Below are 20,607 nucleotides of genomic sequence, written 5' to 3' on the forward strand. Positions count from 1 at the left end.
ATCACCGCGGGAGAAAAAAAATGAGAGACTGCCCAAACAATGACAAGCAAGAATTCTACAGGGGTGAGGGAAGCTTTTTCGTTTATTTTCGGCGTAAACCACCCTCCAGGACAGATGTTTCCCCGCGATTGCTGCACGAGAACACCACCAGGATATTTGCACGATGAATTTTGAATGCTGTTTATCTCTATCGTCGCCTCTCCTCGCACGATTCATGCTGCTCTGATGGAATCACAAGGATGCGTTTCGGTGAAACGTTTTCCCAAGGAAGTTCTAAAGGACTCGTTAACAATCATGGTGTTGATGCTCGAGGGAAATTGTTCGTGAAAAGGAGAATTCGATCGAACTATTTTGCATTCACCCAAGAAACAGAGAATTCTTGTTTCTCTTTCGAACAAAGAAGATTGGTTTAAAGTGAAATTTCAAGTGTACTGGTGGAATTGTATAATTTTTGCTGATTTGAATTGCAAAGTGCTGACTCTGACAGTACCAAGATTTTTTCTTTACTTAAATTACCAGGGGAGGAATATTTTATTGTGACTTTATATTTTAAATAATGGGAGGAGGTGGTGTAAATTTATTATTTATAAATTTTGAAAGTTAGAAATTTTTAAGTATTATTTTAGTGGAAATTCTCGAGACAGTAGTATGGTGAGAATTAAGCATCCCCTTTGGTAATACGAGATTTAATCAATTTTTGGACTAAAATAAGGATAAAATGAAATTTTTAATTTTTCCCTTGTAATAAAGATTATTATCTATAAAATATTGTATTTCAAGCTCGATGAGTATATTTAAATTTATATAGAGTACATAATGAGTGATATTGGATACTATAAAATGAAATAAAAAGTATACGGTAAAATCACCAACAATTTAATATCAATCTCTATCATTTTAATATCTGAACGGTTAAACTGATACAAATTCAACACAGAAATATTGTGGAATTTAATTTGTCAAATTTCTATATGAGCGGATATTGGAAAATATTTTCGATAAATTTCTGTTAGAGGAATATCGCGCCACGAATAAGTTTCAATCTTTCATGCCTTCTGACACCATGATGAAAACTTTGCACCATAACTCCCGTGTTCTTGGTAAGGTGCTCATAAATTCATTAGTTCAATATAAGGAGGCCACACATCATGCGAGGGTATACAGAACAAATTCCTTGAATAAGTTCATCGTTCTTGCGGGTGGAAAGTTATTATAGGACAGTGGGTTACAAACCACGTGTGGTTCGTTTAGTTGGCGACAAATTTCCTACGGTTGTCAAGAAATTAATTCTAAACGATTAATCCTTGAACAGCGCGGGGTATGGGTCGATCGAGACCTAAATTTGTAAAAAATATACAAGGATATTAACCTAAAGTTAAATGTATAATTTTTAAACAAAAGAGTTTCGTTTAAATAAAAAATAAAAAATAAATGAATATTGTGTATTTTACTTCAACAAATATTAGAAGATTTTAAATAAATAATGGAAGGTGAAATCTTAAGAAATATTCATTGCTATTCGCAAAAGATTACCAAACATGACATCACAAAATATTCCACGCGAACAATTTACATAATTAAATATTAAATTTTCATTTCGAACCTTCTTAATCCAAACGGTGCACGAGGGTTAATTCTCTCCCCAATTCGTCTCTGTATGTTTTGCAGTATAAACTGTCTCGACACGCGAAACCGTAAAATTATCACGGTACATTTATCAGGAACTATGCTGATGCCATTAATAACCAGTTCGCTGTATTAATCCGAATTTAAGCCGAACAACAGGGGTAACATCCCAGCGGTGGTCGAAATTAGAGGCGAACACTCGAAAAAGCAGAAATTATGCGAAGCGTGACATCAAGTTGAGCTTTAATCACCTCTCCTCAGGTTCGCTTCTCTATCTAACGAGGCAAGTTCACGAATTAACCAAGGTTTCTCAGGATCCTGGGAATTCCTTTTACGAATAGATCTCTAGTACCCTTCTGTGCCAATTAATTTTCCTCCTCACTTTTTTTTCGGCCTCCGACACACGTTATTCTCGCGCCCTACTCATGAATTTTCGCCTTTCTACTTAACAATTCTACATTTTTTCCCTCTCTCTTTGTTTTTTTTTTTTTTTTAAGAAACCTCAGCTGCCTGTAATACGGTGCAATTAGCAAACGCGTTAATTAATACGTGCAGCGTGCAGCGCAGACGTTTATGCAAATCCAGTAATTTTGCATAATAAGCGATAAACGTGGCACGATAACAGATAATTAGTGTTGGTGCCAACGGTGATTTAATTTATAAGCATGAACTGAAGAAGCTTGAAGAACTTTTGGTAAGTTTTGACTGGGTCGGAAGTGACCCTATGACTTTCAAAATTTCAATGTTACAAAATTGTAAATTATAATTCTTTTGATGAAGCATTCTTCGCTTTCAAGAAAAATATTAAAATTTAATTCTTGTGCTAGAAAATTGTCAATATTTGTAATTAACACCTGGTCTCCAATGGTTCATCAGTATACAAATTTTGAAAGAAAAATTTTAAGTGATAAATAAATTGGCAAGGATTATCGAGTAATTAATTAGGTGTACATTACTGGCAAAATTCAAGACAGAATTTGTTCATTTATTCTGTCTTTATTGGTCAATCGATTGCAGATACTTATCGTGCAATTAATGGTATGATGGCAAGGAAATTTGCAAGCAAAATAAATGGTGGTGTGATTAACGAGAGGAGTTGCAAGAAGACGAGGAGGAAACGAAAGTTAAAACTCTACCACCTGCAGCGTTTGTGTGAAACCGCTTCAATTTATCGTGGAAGGACAGAGCTTGTCGTGACGGTTAGTTGAAAAAGGTCGTGAATATTCAATTCGGTGTTAATTAGAGGCGTAGGGACCTCTCAAAGCAAGATGTCGTATGCATGTAAACAATCCCGATGTCCATTAAACTTTTAAATATATTTCCTTCCCCATAAACGAAATGCTGAATTTTCAAAAGTAGCGTAAAATTTATAATAAAATGCAAAATTGATGTCAAACATTATTTTCTCACTTTTCTACTTTCTATGATAAATAATTAAAATTTTCAAGATTTTGCATTCCAATTAAAACATAAATAATCTGCTATGATATTTCATATTTTCATTAAAAATTTAGCATTATTTTCATTAAAATTCCAGATTGGTTAATAAAAGAAAAAGGATTTAAGAACTTTCACAGCACTTCAATTAAAAATTTAGGATACTCGTTTGAAATTCTCTTTTTATTTTGTTATCAAATTTTTTGCGAAGAAACAAAATGACCAGATACGAAGTTAATTATGGAACAGTGGCCTCTTAAATCGAATGATTGACTATCGGCGTGTACACGATCTACCCTTCGTCATTTCCTCTTGATTTTTACCCCGTAGCCTCTTCTCTTCTACTTCGACGTATCATGCGATTACTAGCTACGTCGCAGGGGACGTACCCCTGGCTCTTTACCCTTATAAAAGATGCATGAGCTGTGCTTTTACACCGTTCATCCTATCCGTCACAGAGCTTCCCCGTTTCGCCGTTTCATCCTCACCGACTGTCCACCTATTCCTACTGCATACTTTCACGATCTTCTTCTTTTGTTGCTCGGGCATTATTTATCCACCGGTAGCTGTGCCTCTTCGCAAAATAATGAGACACGAACGAGGGGCTTATTAAGACTTGTACATGTCAGTATATTTCTCCTTCTTGAGAGGCAAAGCTGCTTTCAAGAGAATTTTTATTATAATGAAGATACTCTTGAAGCTAGTTATCTCATTACTTTATCAAGCAACGTGATTCAGACTTACGACACGTACGCTTTAAGTAGAATTAGGTAGTAATCTTGTACCGTAAAAATGATATTTAAAGAAATATGAAATTTTTAATTTGGAAAATGAACATGAAAAAGGGGTCTAAAATTAAATTTTAATTGCGGTTATCTCAGTGAACCCCTATCTAAAGAATAATTTATTAACGTTTTTGATTATTACTACCTTTGCTACCTGCAATTTTGGCGTCTTTGAATAAAATATATATATTTCTTCAATAAAGTTCATCAGTGCCGAAGGGTGTAATCGTTAAGCAGAAGGCTTCGTATCTTCTAGTAATTTTCCATTCAAAACTTCAAAGACTTATGCTTGCTTTCTATCTCCGTTGAAGAAGTTCGTCAACTTTCTACCTTGCTTGAAATCACAAATACTTTGGACATTTTACGACGGATAGAAACAGTAAAAATGAACAACGTAATAGTAGCCCAGTTTCAGTTGAAAAAGAACTCGAAGAAGACAAAGTAACAATGCTTTTTTTCTCCGTGTAATCCTAATCATAGAAACGTTTAACCCAATTCCGCGAGTCTGCGAAAATTGTGGAAACGAAATTACAATTGCATTTACAGAAACGTAATTAAGATTTAAATAAGCAATTTAAAATATAATTACTTCTGTTTTATTTAGATGCTCTTGTCTCAAATTGAAGGAAGAAACGAGAAAAAGATTTTCCACATTTTCATAATCAGTGAATATACATTTCGACCCAGTTCCATCAGATAGGAAATTAGACTCAAGTGGTGGGATAAAAAAAAAATCTAATTAAGTGGATTAGAAAAAATCTCAGGCGGAAAACGCCCGTCCTTAATAGCGATGAAACATATTTTCCACAAATTGTAGACGATCACACTATTAATGAGAAGGATTTTATCCGAGGGGCTTTCTCCATGGTCCGCCGTCCGTGGGATAATATTAATAATACTGTGTATACTGCCCTAGAGGAGATATTATTACAGTAATAATAAATTTTCTAAATGAAGGAATTTTTATAAATAATTAACGTCCCAATTAGGAATTCATGACTTAACTACCAATCAATATCAATAAACCACCAGGTCACCCAAAATTCCTTAGGAATCTTGGCGATCTGTTGGTGTTGAACCATGGCAAACGTTCGCGCAATCTAAATGGTATCGAAATTGTCTGGAAGGAGAGAAGGAAAACGAGCAAAAGCTGATTTGATCCAATTTCCTTGCCATCGAGAAAATAAACCGAATCGTGACGGGACACCCTGTGCAATCCGTTAAATTGCTTGAATAGGAACACGTGTTCAGTCGGTTTCATTCGGATAAACGTTGGATTGGACAAGAATTAGCCGGGACACGTCGTTGCATGTATGCCTTCATTGCCATGAAACGAAAGTTAGGGAACCGATAGAAATGAATTAGCCAGGTAATTTGCTCCTCCCGTGTTCGGAACCTCGATGTCTATCTCGGTCATGTCACTTGTTCGGAAAACCGCGTCGTCGTTCGAGTGAGCATACGAAACCGAGAAACAAAAGGAGCAGATGACAAACTTTGGTCCACTTCTATGTAACTAGTCTACGAACTAACTACTCTATCGTCAAGTTGAGTTTCCAAAAAGATGAACATCGAATGAGAGGTATCTTTTCCTCTATATCTCCTTCGATGTCATTTGAAAAGTATCAGAGTTGAAGTATTAGAAGTATTGGTAACAATGTATTTAGTATTTCTGAGAATGTGCATAATAAGGTTGATGACTTCTAATTAAGATTTCATAAATAACAAATAAATAAAAATATAATGCAATAGAGTAAAATTTACTGAAATGTATTCTAACTCTCCATAGTACATTGAAAGAACGATAATTAAGTGCAAAGTATGTATAATTAATTCTATTTACCTCATCAATGCAACAGTGAAAAACAATTAGCCCTGCGAAAAAGCTGTTAAAAAAAATTCATAAAAAGAGGGTTAATCTCAACCTTTCTTCTTTAAAAAAATTACATAATGTAATAAAATCAGAGTCACGCTTACCACTTCAATCAATTAATATAATCACGTTTAATTCGTTCTCGAGATAATACCCTCTGAAATTCAGGGAAACAAGATTAGCATTTAATTAAAATCCTCTTTAAACTCTAGCCGTCCTTATTCCGCGTGCAGTGTTTCATCAATATTCTAACCAAGGGAAAACTACCCTGTCACTAGGATGACGATTTTGCATCATGCTCCGATTCACGATACTGCTATGTAAACAAAGATACATCGTGCAGGGTTAACGTAATCCGTTTATCCATGATTGGATTCCAAGTGATTCCGTAGATATGCCATGGAAGACGGTTCGTCGCCACTATAATGACCTGTACTGACTGGCAATCGATGCCACACCGACGATTCGATGAAATCGTACTCACTTTCGCGATATGATCATTAACGCGTTCGATGCCGAGCACGCGATATCGCGGAATAAATATAGTAATAAACAGAATAGATAATTCGGTCGTTTTGCTTTCTTTTCTTATTATTTACCTTATTTTTATTTGCTTTATGAAGTGTTAACTAAAAATTGAAAAATTAGTAATTTTACAGTACAGATTATAAAACCTCTCAAATATTATTTAATTCGTCATTTTTGTTAGGTATGAAAGGGAATTTAAAATTGCAAGAGCCAGAAATTTAACAAAATATTTTATAGAATTCATGGATCTTATAATTTTATATTTTTCACTAATTAGTTTTTCAATATAACTTTCTACAGTGATTATTTTATAATCTAAAATAATTGAATACCCATGTGAATGAACAGCTAATTACTAATATACTGCGGCTAATCAACGTGTTAATATTCTGGCAATTTATCGACCCATCATTAAATACATTTTCTCTTCTACTCTTTATAATTAAAACAATGAATCCACAAAAATTGCTAATTACATTAGAGTATTTTTGGGAAATATTGATCTTTTTAATATACGGTGAATGAGAATGTGTAATTAGAAACTGTTCTAATGAACCCTTTGCAGTTTGAAGGATTATGCTTTAGGATTAATCAATCGTTCACGAACTCGAATTTCCAATGAAATAATTTTCACGCTAAAGACGTAATTCTTATATAACCATTTATTTCAGAGCCAGTGATTATGAAACGTTCAATGCTGGAGGAAATTTCATGGCTTGTTAATTAATTAACTGTTATCGATGGGATAATGAACAACTGACGATATTGTGTAATAAGGAACCAATCATTAGCAAAGTGTTTAAGCATACAACAAAGATTTTAATTAATTCTTCGCTTTCTCAGAAACTATAATAAATAGTAAATCAAAATATTCAAATAACAGTAAATTAAGGATAATTAAATTTATAATTTTTTAACTGATATATTGTGAAGTTGAAATATTGTATATTGAAATTTATGTGAAGTACTGCAAGCAATGTTTACCGACAAACATAAAACACGCGTAGATCGTTGGAAAAAGATTGTGTTAACAAGAGTATTAACCAATCTCGCGTGATTTCCAGTTATAAACTGTCGTGAAAGACTCGTTTCATTTTACTACTACACACTGCTATGCGTTCATATTCAATTCTTCAAAACATTATAACAAAAACTGTCTTTCATGCCAAAATTTCTAAGCAGGTAAAAGCAACATATTTCTATTACTATTCACAATTCTAAATATTGCCTTTGCTTTATTACTATGTAAAAATAATTCTGAATGAATGAGATTTTAATAAGAAATTATCATTTCACAAGATTTTTTAATCAGCGAGTGAAGCTTCAATTTCCAGTTTCACCATACTCGAGGAATTTTAATTATCCCCTTACGTGAATTCCACTTTAAAAGAAAAATTCGAAGAAAGTATAAAAATCTGAAGAGGCACTTTAATATGAATAATAATTTTTTAGCTTGAAATTACAGGAAGATGGTTACAGATATGACGATTACTCTGACAAAATATGTTTTTTTTCCTTGCAAAATTTTCATTTGGATTCAAAAATACAATTTATGTATTCAACCCCTATGAAAAGGTTTCTATAATGCTACTGCAGACCTTCGTGACACGAAGTGATAACCATGAAAAGAGATACGAAATCGAACGGCAAAACTTAAGCCTCGATGATACCTTCCGATATCACATTTTTCTTCTTCAATATCTGAAGAAACTAATAAGCAGGATTTAATGGAGGATTCCGGCGCGAAATTCACCTCATCTGAGAAGACTTTGCTACACGGGTGGCCTCTTCTTTAGGAGAAAAGACACAGAATGGCGGAGAAAGGGCGGTTTCCTCCGTTGGGAATTCACCCTAAAAATGAGAGGATTCGAGGGGTTGAACCGAGAGGGTGGTCGTCGAATCTATGGCCTCGAGACGATTCTCCAAGTAACGTTTAATCAAATCCTCACTACTACAGATGATACGTTCTTTGATGCTACTAGTTATTGTGAGAAAGATTGAAAGAAATAATTCACACGAATTTCTGACGACAGTTTCTCAGATTTCAAGTCTTCATTAATCCTCGAACGAGGATTCGTAGAGACAGTGATAATTTACATTTTCTAAATTTCACTAATTGCTTTAAATATTACTTTATGAATGTATGAACATTTTTATTTGAAAATTTGAATATTTAGTTTTGGTATCTTATATTTTATTCGAGGGTTAATCCAAAGACAAAATGCTGATAATGAAAATTAGAAATATTGAGTCAAATAAAAGGTGACAGCTTATTTAATAAATAAATAATTATAAACATCGGTTTTTTTTAATTAAAAAATCAGATGTTTATTACGATCACGTTGAACTCAAAAATAAAATGCGATGGTTCGAGCAGATAGTATTAAAATAACTTTGTTTTTCTACTAGAGGTATTCGTTTTTTTCAATAATAAAAAGAGTTCATTTATTCGCGGTTCAATAGCAATTTCGATAACCGGTCAGTGAATCTTGAGAGAGAAATATGTAGATCAATTTGGAACTATTATTTCGTGAAAATTTAGCAAAATTCAAATGCAAATTTTGAATATTATATTAATAGAAACATAGTGGTAAATTTAAGATGAGAATATTCATTTTTCAACACGAAAGAAAAATATTTGAGAAAGCTTGATGCAATGTTAAGACAGAAAAAGATTAACCAAGTAAGGAAATATTATTTCCTCTCTTGACATTCAATTTTGACAGGTATCAGTGGGAAACGAGCAAGGGGGGTTGTAGCAATTCGTTTTAAAGCGAGAATTTCTCGAAGATTTCGCTTGTACATTTCAATTTCGAATTCTTAGAACGTCGCACCAATCAAAAGGCACCCTCCAGGCGTCGTTTTTACAGAAACGGGGCCGACGTTTTAGATTTATTTCTCGAACTCTTTCTCCTCTGCTCTCATTTACTTCGATTTTCCTTTCCTTTACAATTCAAAGCACGTTTATCGGCAAAATGACAGATTATATACTTGTATGTATAACTTTTGGATAAAATTTTTATGTCTGATGACCGTCAGAAATGGAACCATTTAGACATGATAGTGTAAAAATACATTATGAAAAAAACAAATTTTCCTTTGATTCGTGTGAACCAATTAATCAAATATTAAAAATAAATTCAATTATTTACAAACAAAATTAATTTTTCAGTGGTTCTTTCCGTTGCTTTAAAGAAAATGTTTATACTAGCTTTAACAAATATTTAATGGCACTATTTTTCACTGATTTTGTTAATTCGTTTTTTAATTGTACAGGTTAATTAATTTTTTTATATGAATAAAATTGCCTTTTGATATCAGTAGAATGTAAAATTTTTTTATTGAACATTGCTCTGCTAATAAACTTGTTCGAAACGAAGTAGCAATGAAGAACAAAGTAGTAAAAAATTTTTTCATTGTACTTTATAACAATTGTCATGAAACGTAACAATCGGCATTTCTCGTGGCCTATATGAAGCATTCAAAGAGAATTTACCGAGGAAATATTTTCACCTATCCGACGATCTAAAAAGCCATTTGATCGTCGCAATTTGTTTTCTCACCCTCCCAGCAAATTTTCAGTTCAATCATATCCTACTCGAGAGTTATTATCATTGCTGGATTCAGAATTTTCACTGAAACTACTTAAAACTTTATGTAAATTTATTTTAATTTCAACAAAGTTTTCCGAGTTACACTTCCGATTTCTTTTTTATCTATTTTCAATTTAAAGATACACATCCAAAGTCGGTTATTTCAGTATTAACGTGTCAAATGGCAGGAAAAAGATTTCCATTACACGATAAAAAATTTTATTTAAATACTTAGAAAAATAAAGTGATTAGAAACACTTAATGAAATCTTACACCCTTTTATAGTATCTCTAACAATACACGAGTATAGTACGTGAAGAACAAAAGGGTTAAAATAGCCAAGAATTAGAAAATAGTATTTTCTTTCTTTCTAACACAGAAAAATTTTAAGGGATGATTTTATTCATAGAACCTACCTGTCGATCAGGGACCATGCCACAGTCGTACATGCTTCTGTCACGTCGGTAAAATGCGGCAGGCATAGGGGCAATTAATAAGTAATCAGCACAAAAGATGATCCTCGTCTCCTTTATCTCTTCTCTTACTACTTTAGCGATAATCTACGCTTCAATAACTCTACGAACTTCCTTTTATTATTGTGCCTGTCAAAATTTGTCAGTTGCTTTATAATCTCTTCTTTTCTCTCTAATTTCACATACACACGTTCTCTCTCTCTCTCGTTCTCTCAGTATGATCAAAATATACTATGAATCGTCAACATCATTAGGATATGTGTGCTTCTCTTATATACGTAAAGAAATATTTAAATCTTCTCTGTCGGTGCAGTGATGTCGTTCTTTAACAAGTGTGTTTCTCTCTCTCTCTCTTCTAACAATTACAATTTATTATTAGCTCTTTGTTTCTTTCTTTTGCCGTCTCGTTAATAACCACGAGGCCGGGAAACAATGGGGGCCCGTATTCGAACGGAAACCAGAACAAAAATAGACGTTTTTATATATGTGTATTTTTTTCTTTCTTTTGTTTTTTTTCAGGAAGATCACTGTTTCTTTTTTTATATTAGGCTTCTACCACAGGCTCAGAACTTGTCTCCGTTTTTCGAGTGGTACGATGAACCCGACTTCAAAGTTCGTCGTCGCCCTTTCAGAACAAAGGGTTCACGACCCGTACACGAGGGATCAGGCTAACTTTTCACCGTTAATTTTTCCTCGCGTGCACGCTGCTCGCCGGATGAAGCCTGCACGTCGTGAACCGATTAGCGGAACTTCTCGTAACGACAACAGACCGACCAAGTAATTTCGAGTCACCTGTCCGTGCTGCGATGAAAGGGAGCGACGGAAGAGCAAACTTTTCCACCGATCGACACCGATCAAATTCTTCTATCCTTATCTCGTTATTAATCTTCACAGTTAATCATCGGTTCGTAGGTGAAAATAGACGATTGGCTTCGCGGTCGGTCAGCCAGAATAATTTCGGCAGGTGGTTACGATCGTTTCAGGGCAGGCTCGTTTCCTTCTGTGATTACGACGCGCGACAATGAGCGACGAATTCGAAGACGACGACGACCACTCGTTGTGCGGCTCGCTCTCTCGCGTACGCGTGTACACAGTGTGACCAGACATGTGGTTGCCTGCTCATGTGTGTGTATGTATATGTGTGTGTCTGTATGTATGTCCGTTTTATATCTTTGAAAGTTCGTCTTTATATGTCATGCTCTATGTACAGGATAGAACGTATGTCGAGTCGAACGACGCGCCTGTGTAGATTCATACGTGTGTCTATGTTTCCTCGGTGTACGCATGTGTGTGCATGTCGGTGAGTGGGGTGAGCGAGTGTTCTGCGAGGACGACAGAGCGCGTGTCGCTTCGAGAAACAGGTACCGGCCTGTCGAGTGCCTAGGGGAAGACTGGACTCGAAACCGACACGATGGCAGGACCACGGTAGCGAGGGTGGTTTCTCCCTCTTTCATTCCCTCTCTCGATCTTTCTCCGCCCTCTGTACACCCTCGCTCCGTTTCCTATCTCTCTCTGCGTGAAACACCGCGGAGCACAGGCGCGCTGACTCTCTCCACCAACCGACAATCAATACACCGGCAGGCCCGTACTTTCGCCCGCGAAATCGTAATTTTCACAGTTCCTTCGTTTTTCCAACCACCATTCGTTCCTCCCACCTTATTCGTCCGATCGAGATCCTACGTTCTCGTCTTTCGTGTTTCGTTAAATAGGATTCAATTTTTTTTTAGATGAATTTTGTCTCTTCTATATTTCCACCTTGGGCGAAGCCGGTCTAGGGAATTCCTGCATTTTTCATGCTGACTCGAGCGAAAAAGCGCGGGAGTTTCTTAGACACCGACTCTGACGACCACCGGAGATGAGAAAGTACGTTACGTTTCCTTCTTTTGTTGGACGGAGTAATTATTCTTTAATTGTACTTTGCTTGTTTTTTTTTTTTTTGGATCGGTGCGCGGATTCAACGGGTTGGATTTAAAAGAGTTTAGTTACTCTTTGATATGGAGATTGTAAAATTTCGAATTCAACACGTGTCGGCGAATTTCAAGCCGGATTTCCACGCAATCTGTGGCGAAGATTGGCAACAAATATTCGATTATCGAACCGCTAATACATCGATGTTTTATACGACGGTTTTGGCTCAAACCATGCGGAAATAGTTGGCTCGCGGTTGCATGAATTCTTCTCCCTTTCTGGGTAAAAATGTCCAAATAACACAGCGGATATAATTCCATGAAAATCGATGGAAGGCCACCGCGTGTGTTTAACACGATTTCATGCGTTTCCCGTGAAATGAGTTTCGGAGTTGTTAGTTACTTGTTCGATAACTTTGCTGGCTGTGAATCGAACGACTTTTCAACAGAGATTCATGGAGATGATGATATGAATGAAGGTATCAGAAAGTTCCTCGGCCAATTTGAAGCCTGACTAACTTCGACATTGATATATAAGGTATATGAAAGATCACTCAAAAAATTAGGTAAGTGCTTGCGTCAGAAATAAAAGAGTCTTTCTTGAAACATCGAAAGATTCCAAATATAGATATTTAACCTTCGAACGACGGACCATGGGGAGAGTCCAACTTTTAATTTAATTTCGCATTTAATTTTCTAAATTTTACGCTGTTCTTTTAAAAATTATTCTCCTAGTAGGCTAATATCCTAATTGATTAATTGTATACATTTTTAGGCTTGAGTCTTCATTGACCCAGAGTGACGCTGTTCAGGAAACAAATAATTCAACACTCATCGAAGGAAATATTTCATTGTCAAGCTGCTCGTATCGAAACCCTATCCCGAAAGGAAATTTCACATTTAATGCGAGTAAAATACCACGAAAATGAAACATAATTACAAAGATAAAGGGAATGATACGATTGAAAAGGGTAGAGCAAGCTGTAAATCTCGTAAAAAGAAATGTGAAGGTCTGCGTTTAATTGAATAGCTGCTGTTTCGAGTAACGTTTAATCAAATTTGTATTATTAGATTCGGAGATAAAAAAACGAGTGCAATGAAAGTACCGAGTTTATCCAACAAGTCGGTGGAATCTCTATCCAGTAACGTTACTGATGAAATTGTGGCAAGGATACGAAATACTATAATTATGATAAGAGTATGAAACACTATATCGCTGGATAAGAATAAACTGAAATCACAGAAGCAAAACGACGCGAACGAGATTCCAAGGGAACCAGAGCGAAATACGAAGGAAATATAACGCGTAACACTGTTTCCTAGATTAGAGAGAGGAAATGGAAAAAATCAACAGGAAAGAGAAGAAAAAAGTCTTGAAAATATTCTCAGAGATAAATTTACTTCCCACTCTGTCACTTTAAATCTAAATTCTTATTTGAATTTTTCTTTTCAAATAAAAATGTTTGAAATGTTATTTTAATAAAATAAATTGAAGCGTATTTTATGCAATATAAATGAGAAATATAAAAATATTTTTAGAAATTGATACATAAAATTTCCTTCTTTATAATAAGTAGAACAGGTTTGTATATGGTCAGACGTACAATTCGGTGGATCAACATCTACGATTTCAATTGTTCTATGTTGAAACGATTTCTATCGTTACATTTTTCTCGCCACATTGATGCACCGAGAACGAAGGACTCCGGTGCAGTCGAAACCATGAACGAAAGAATTTCAGAAAGGAAAGAAATACCGAACAGCGAAGCGAGACAAAAGGAGCACGATTCGTGGAAAAAGAATGCCGAGCAGAAAACGTGACTGTTGTACATATTTCTGATACCTTTACACTAGAAAGGACTTTTTCAACGACGAAACATGCAAAAAATAGCTAGGACTCTTATTATGGTATTTAGTACTGTTTTGTGCGTTTATTTATTATAAGTCTTTCTTGAAGCAGAAGAACATTTTCTAACGACTAATAAATTCTAATAATTCATTAATTTTACCTTGATCAAATCTAATGCTTGTTACACTAAATACTGATTATTAAAAATATTAGAAATTAATTTTTCAATCGTGTGCTTTAATTTGTTATTGAAAATTATTAGTGTGATTTTTGTATTTTACTGTTTTCATTTCCTATTAATTTCCAAATTAAATTAGGAACGAAATGGTGCCTGAATAGAGCCAAATATCACTAATTACATAGTCTCTAAAACGAGCATTAGGAATTAATAATAATCTTTCGTGATGTCCTTTGCAAATACGAGGAACCTAGTTTCTCTTTGAAGAATAGAGTGTGGTCTACCCATAGAGTATATGCTATCATATGTATGCACAGACGAGTGAACGGAGTAAATATCCTTAAACCTAGCCATCGAGAACATGTCTTCGCTGAAATCTATGTGCAATACCCCGATATGGAGCAAACGGGACACATAAGAGAGAACGAGGAATTCCACACGGCTGACTTATCATTCTGCTCGATTGAGAGAAAGTCTGTGCTGGTATCGCGTTGCAAATGTAATCGATAAGCCTGCATTATCTCGTGTCTATAAATTCAGCAAATTTTCCCATTGGAAATAATCCGACAACTGAACGATTCAATCAAATCGATGGCTAATTAAAAATTTCTCAACACTCCGACTGTCGCAGTAGAAATAATCCTAAGCTATAAAATTACTATTTTATGCTATTAATGCATGGAATATTGCACAAAATTAGAAATAAAAATTTCAACTACAGTAAAATTATTATTTTTCTCTGAAAATCCAATTTACATTGTTTCATGAACACTTTGACTGTCGCAGTAGAAATAATCCTAATGAAATATTGCACAAAACTAGAAATAAAAATTTCAATTGCAGTAAAATTATTATTTTCCTTTGAAAACCCAATTTACGTAGTTTCGTGAAATAATAAAAAAAACGAGGCGAAGGAAGAATATTTTTGCTCCCTTTACTATCTGCTGTGCCAACAGTTAACTCGAGAATGGTTTCCTTTTTTATGAACCTCTTATGCAAGTTCCAGACGTGTCAAATACACTCGGTGTTTTATGCACCATTAGAAAAATAATTTGTACTGAGTTACGATTCAAAGCGCGACCATAGATCACCCTTTTAAACGGCATACTTATTCGCGAGAGAGCATTCGATTTAATCCTCGCCAGAAACGTTTCTATACGTGTGACTCTAACTCTTTTTTCCTCTCGTTGCAACACTCTAGCCGAGCTGCATCGGCTAATTTGCACAAGAGAAAAATAAAGAAGGAAGCAGACGTCTTTCGCTCTTATGTGATTCAATTATTTTTTTTACAAATGAAATTTTGCTTCCGCGAGGAAATGAAAGTTGAATGGTGCGATAATCACGGCCAATGGTGTCCGGAGATGAGCTGTTCTTAATGGAATTTTAACCCTACCGCAAAATTGATCTTACGTTCTAAATGAAACGAAACTACAGCGAAATGAAAATTGGGAAAGATTAAAAATAGTTACTGGCACAGAATCGCTGGGATAAGGATCTTCCAAGCTGAATTCTGAATAAACGGAACGTCGCGATTGGCCAATTTCATAAAAATGTAGAAACGAGAAGTTTTGAATATTTTTCATCGATAATACACGTCTTATAAAGTCGTTAAATAAATAACAGCGGAAGTCTGTTAAAAATTGATTTTGTACAAGGAAGTTTTGTAACACTTTTAAATTACAGTATACACTCGACACGGACGTTAACGGAAAGAAAAAAGGAAAGCAATGTTCAAAACTTCTACCATCTCATCGAGGAGCTCCAAGGAAGCGAAGTCGATCGAACTTCTTTCGATGGATCTCGCGACTGCAAACTTCAAACTCCGCTAACTCTAATGTAAAACAAAGTATCAGCACAGTAAACCGAGCCGCATACCGAAATCATGCCATGTCTGTGAGAAAGCTACTGAACATAAGGGTAGGTAGACAAACAGAGAACAAGTAATTACGTGGAGTATGGTGTATCTTGTTGATTTTAATGATCTTGATATTATGCAGGTCGATATCCTGAGTAATTTCATATGCACATATTTTCAGCAAGACGTATCCTACTGCTTCGAAATGTTCACGTATGCCACAAGGTCATAATTTTCTGCAACTGCTTAACCCTTTCGCTCCAAGACTCTTGAGATAAAATGCGTTGCTGAAAACTCGATGTTGATATATGCAATACTTATGACGCACGTTTACACTTTCTGTTTTAGAAATTATATTCATTATAGAGATTCTCTACATATATTATATTTTCAATACGAGAAATAGTGGAGATTAGAAACATTAGAAATATTGTATTTTCAACATAGAAAATATTGAAGATTGGAAATATTAAAAATATTTTATTTTCATTATAGGAAATATTGAGTATATTTTCAGTATAAGAAATATTCAGAATTGGAAATATTGGAAATATTATATTATCAGTATAAGACATAAGAAATATTCAGGATTAAAAATATATTTTCAATATTAGAAATATTCCTTAATAAAAGAAAATTTCTATTTTCAGAAATATTGTATTTAAATCTAATTTAAAAGAATATTTCTATTCCCAAAAATATTAGATATAAAACGTGAGATTACTCAGGACATAGACCTAAACATTAAAATAACTAAAATGCACCCAATTCCACATAATTACTACAAAAAGAACCTTCGTTTCGCAATAAGAAAAAAACATTTGGATCAACGATTTGCCCTGTTCTCTAATCGCATACAACAATCGACAAACGATTCTACGTTTCTATATCAGCGCAACAAAACTTTCCAACCATGTACAAAATCTTTATTTTTTTTTTTTCATTAATTATTCTTCTTCGTGTCTAATCACATCGATCTATTGTATAAAGAAACAACTCTGTTGCAAAAAGCTGGTAAAGAAATGATTCAGTTCAGGCTTAATCTATTCGTTTCGCTTCCTCTCGCTCTAATTACACGTAAACAACACCGTTCGATTAACGCTAATCAACTATGGAACTCTAACAGCGTTACACCACACGCAATTAACGATCAACGATTGTCTCGTGAAACATTTCTTCTCTAAAAAAGACTTACCATGGAAGAACCCATTATACCTACGAACTCAATTGTTTCGCCTGTCGAAGATGTGCCTAGAACATATCGTACAATCCTTTAATTGAAAAATCATGATCACACGTAATAAGCTCGGGGGGCAGGCTGATATTTTTGTATTTTTTTTTTTTCTTGTTTGTTCTACTTTTCTAGCGGTAAGCGACACTATTTTCTGTTCCCAGTTCGACGTTATCTGCCCGTCGGAACTCGCTTGCTTAAACTTTGTTCCTTCTAACGAACCAGCTCCAACGGTTCTCCAGAAACAACAACTACATCCCAATTCTGTCTACTATAATATGAAATGTTGTTTCCCATATGTTCGTATTTGCGATAACGTTATTACAGCCACCTACGTGTACATAAAGGGTAAAGTGTTGCGTGTTGTGATGAAAATTTGATCGTCGAAATAAGATTAAAGAAATTTTTTCGGGAAACTAACGTGATGCTGTTTACCCATTAAGGGAGCAGACTCCGTGTGCATCAGCTGTATGCGTGCACCCACACAAACAACGGAAAGCATGCACTTATACGCAATGCGCGAGAGAGACACTCGTTTTCGTATTATTCGTTTTCGTTCCGATAGCTGCATAAATTAAATTTTCGCAGGTACAGCACACACGGGTAGATTTCGCCTCAGGGTAGTGTGGTCCATTTCAACGCCAATAAATACCATCGAGAAAAATGGTATTTTTGAAAAAAATAAGCTAGAGACTGACGCCGATGTAAAAAATTTCTCTAATGCTTAGATCGATTCGGAGTAGGCCTCGAAGGAGTCTGTGCCCTTAAGGAGCAAGTTTTTATTTAACGCTGCTTTGAAATGTGCTTGATTAAATTACAATAAAATTCAGATTTGTATGAAATATTTAAAAAAAAATTAGAAATGAGCTATGTGATAATTTTTGTACATTAAATCTCTAAATGGAGCTTAATTATCTGAATATATTCTATTTAGATTTTGTGTTCTTTTTTAATAAAAATATAAACAAGCAAAGAAAATGGATAGATTTTTCCATATTATATTTTTTATTTCTACTATATACTGTTTCATTCTGAATTATTCATATTGCAAAATGTGAGTACTTGCAAGTTTGTCCAGCGTGATAAAAGGTTATTAAATTGTTCCGCTAGAAATAGAACTGAAGGGTTAGAACGTAAGAATCTTTTCAAACAAAACCAGAATAAATTTACGTAAGTAATTCCACATTTTTTCGCACCCTTCAATTCACAATTAAAGTCGAAAAATGAATCCTTAAAGAACGATCGTTCACTCAAGAGAAAGATTTATCTTTGCAATTTTAAATCTAGGCCAAATCATTAAAATTTCATCTTAATTTAGCAAGAAATGTTGGACAGTGTTTACAGTGAAGTAGAGCGAAAATTTTAAGAAAAATATTGAAATCTAGTGAACAGAATTCTTGAAGAATATCATGGAATACTTTTATAACGAAATTGAACTAACTCAATTTAATTGCCTTCATTTTCTTGTTTTTCGGGATAAATGGATCTCCGAAATCTATAAAGGATACTTTCTGATTAAAAAGGTCGAAGTAACTAATTCTGGTAGCAAAATAAAATGACCAAGCATTTTACTGGACCCTTTAAATGCGAATGAAACGTCTGTCACCATTGTGCTCAGATCGAAGTCGTTTTTCTTCGAATTTTTTGTCTCCCGATACCGATGCGATCGATTCAAGTTCATTCAAGATAAGGCGACACAAAACTCCTAGACGATCCTTTTATTTCTTCACCGTCCTATATTTTCTCAGCCTTCAAACTTCGGTCCACGTCATTCGCACTTTTGCTGCTTCGATTCGGCTCCATCTTTCTCCCAATCGAATAACAAAGCGAATTTCGAACAATGCAAATCGTCAGTCAGATTTTCATTTGATCATCTATTCTTTATCGATCACCATAACTTCTGTATAAATTAGTGGAAGGATAATGGCAGAAATATGGTCAATTTGGAAACCGAACGAAAGTAAAAAATTCCTTTATACGTATTCAAATGTAAATTTACTTTTAGATTATATTATATTTTCAATTTTTTTATGTATGAAAGAATTTTTTTCCGTGCACTTCCAAAATTGCCCATTTTCTACCATTATCCGTTCCCCCCAAAAATGATCCATTTTTCCTTGCTATTCTAAGAATGACTATACGCGTTCATATCAAGTAAACGTTCCAATGTTTTCAAGTTCCTATCTGGCTATGTCTGCTTCTCTGCTCTGCTCACAATTCGAGATCATACTACTACACCATCGTGACATAAAAAACTTTTTATACGCCACTCACTTAAGATAGCAGTACCCGCCACTGGGGCTTTTATTCATCGCGATGCTCACCGATACGAGCAATTTATCGCGTGTCGGATTTAACAGGACCATTTTGCGGCAACGCGAATTCGAGATTGAAATTTTCACCGTTTCCATGTTAATGGCTCGTCCGAGTTTCGCCAAGATTATTACGTCGGTTTTGAACCTTTATGCTGCGCAATTAATTCCTCTAACTATTCTTGAAAATTGCGAACGTTAGAGGAGAAAAGAATGTTCTTCAATCTTCTACCTTTTTATTTTTGAACTTTGTACGTTAGTAGGTCAAAAATGTTATTAACACGCCTTGCTATATGCAAAAATTTAGAGAGAAGAGTAGAATTGTTGCATACATTAATAATTTAATAATTCATTATAACAAAACAATATCGATTAATTATTTAAAGAAAAAAGAAACATATTTCATGAATTGAGTTATTTTCTAATTGGAATAATTATTTCGGAGTGTAGAAATCGTTGCAGAGCTTAGTCAATTGAACATATAAGATACGAAAATATTCCTTGAAATCTAGAAATAATATTGAACGTGATTCCTTCTTAACCCAACGCTACAAAACGGTGATCGAAGTTTTACTATCGTTGGATAGACCGACGGTCAATATTAGTTTGTTCGATGGCTTGTGGCATGTTTGCTCAGCATGCAAACGAAAAATATCTTTCGCTGCACACAACACATATATTGCTTTTCGAACTATTTGCCGACAGTTGTTTGCGAGGAACTTCAAAGAAGAAACGTATTAAATCCATCCTGCAACTGTAACAAAGCACGTCATTCTTTCTTTTTACAGACATTACCTTAAAAAAAAAAAGAAAAAGAAAAGAAAAAAGGGTAAATTTTCATTTTGTATCAATAAAATTTTTAGCATTTTTATAAGATTATTAACACGTCGAGTGTTAAGAAGACTAATGGAAGCTTTGCAAGGTCATCAGTTAAAAAATATTAAAAATATGTTACATGTCTTC

The 20,607-nt window shown here is 34.6% G+C and overlaps 1 protein-coding gene across 4 annotated transcripts in view; it reads right to left on the reverse strand.

Annotated features, from left to right (window-relative positions):
* The window catches only part of LOC114874370 (alpha-catulin), a 55,038-nt gene that overhangs the window by 27,276 nt on the left and 7,155 nt on the right, over nt 1-20,607 (reverse strand). The window contains exon 2 of one of the 4 annotated variants that reach the window (XM_046287364.1): nt 17,297-17,352. The exons of 2 other annotated variants lie outside the window; for them this stretch is intronic. In XM_046287364.1, the coding sequence (XP_046143320.1) occupies nt 17,297-17,311 (15 nt within the window). In that variant the 5' untranslated portion in view covers nt 17,312-17,352. Of the gene's footprint in view, nt 1-10,255; nt 11,682-17,296; nt 17,353-20,607 lie in introns of those variants that run through there. One more of the 4 variants, XM_029183573.2, reaches the window with a different exon arrangement.

Source organism: Osmia bicornis, chromosome 10 (genome assembly GCF_907164935.1).
Source record: "Osmia bicornis bicornis chromosome 10, iOsmBic2.1, whole genome shotgun sequence".
In the NCBI taxonomy this organism is placed as follows: domain Eukaryota; kingdom Metazoa; phylum Arthropoda; class Insecta; order Hymenoptera; family Megachilidae; genus Osmia; species Osmia bicornis.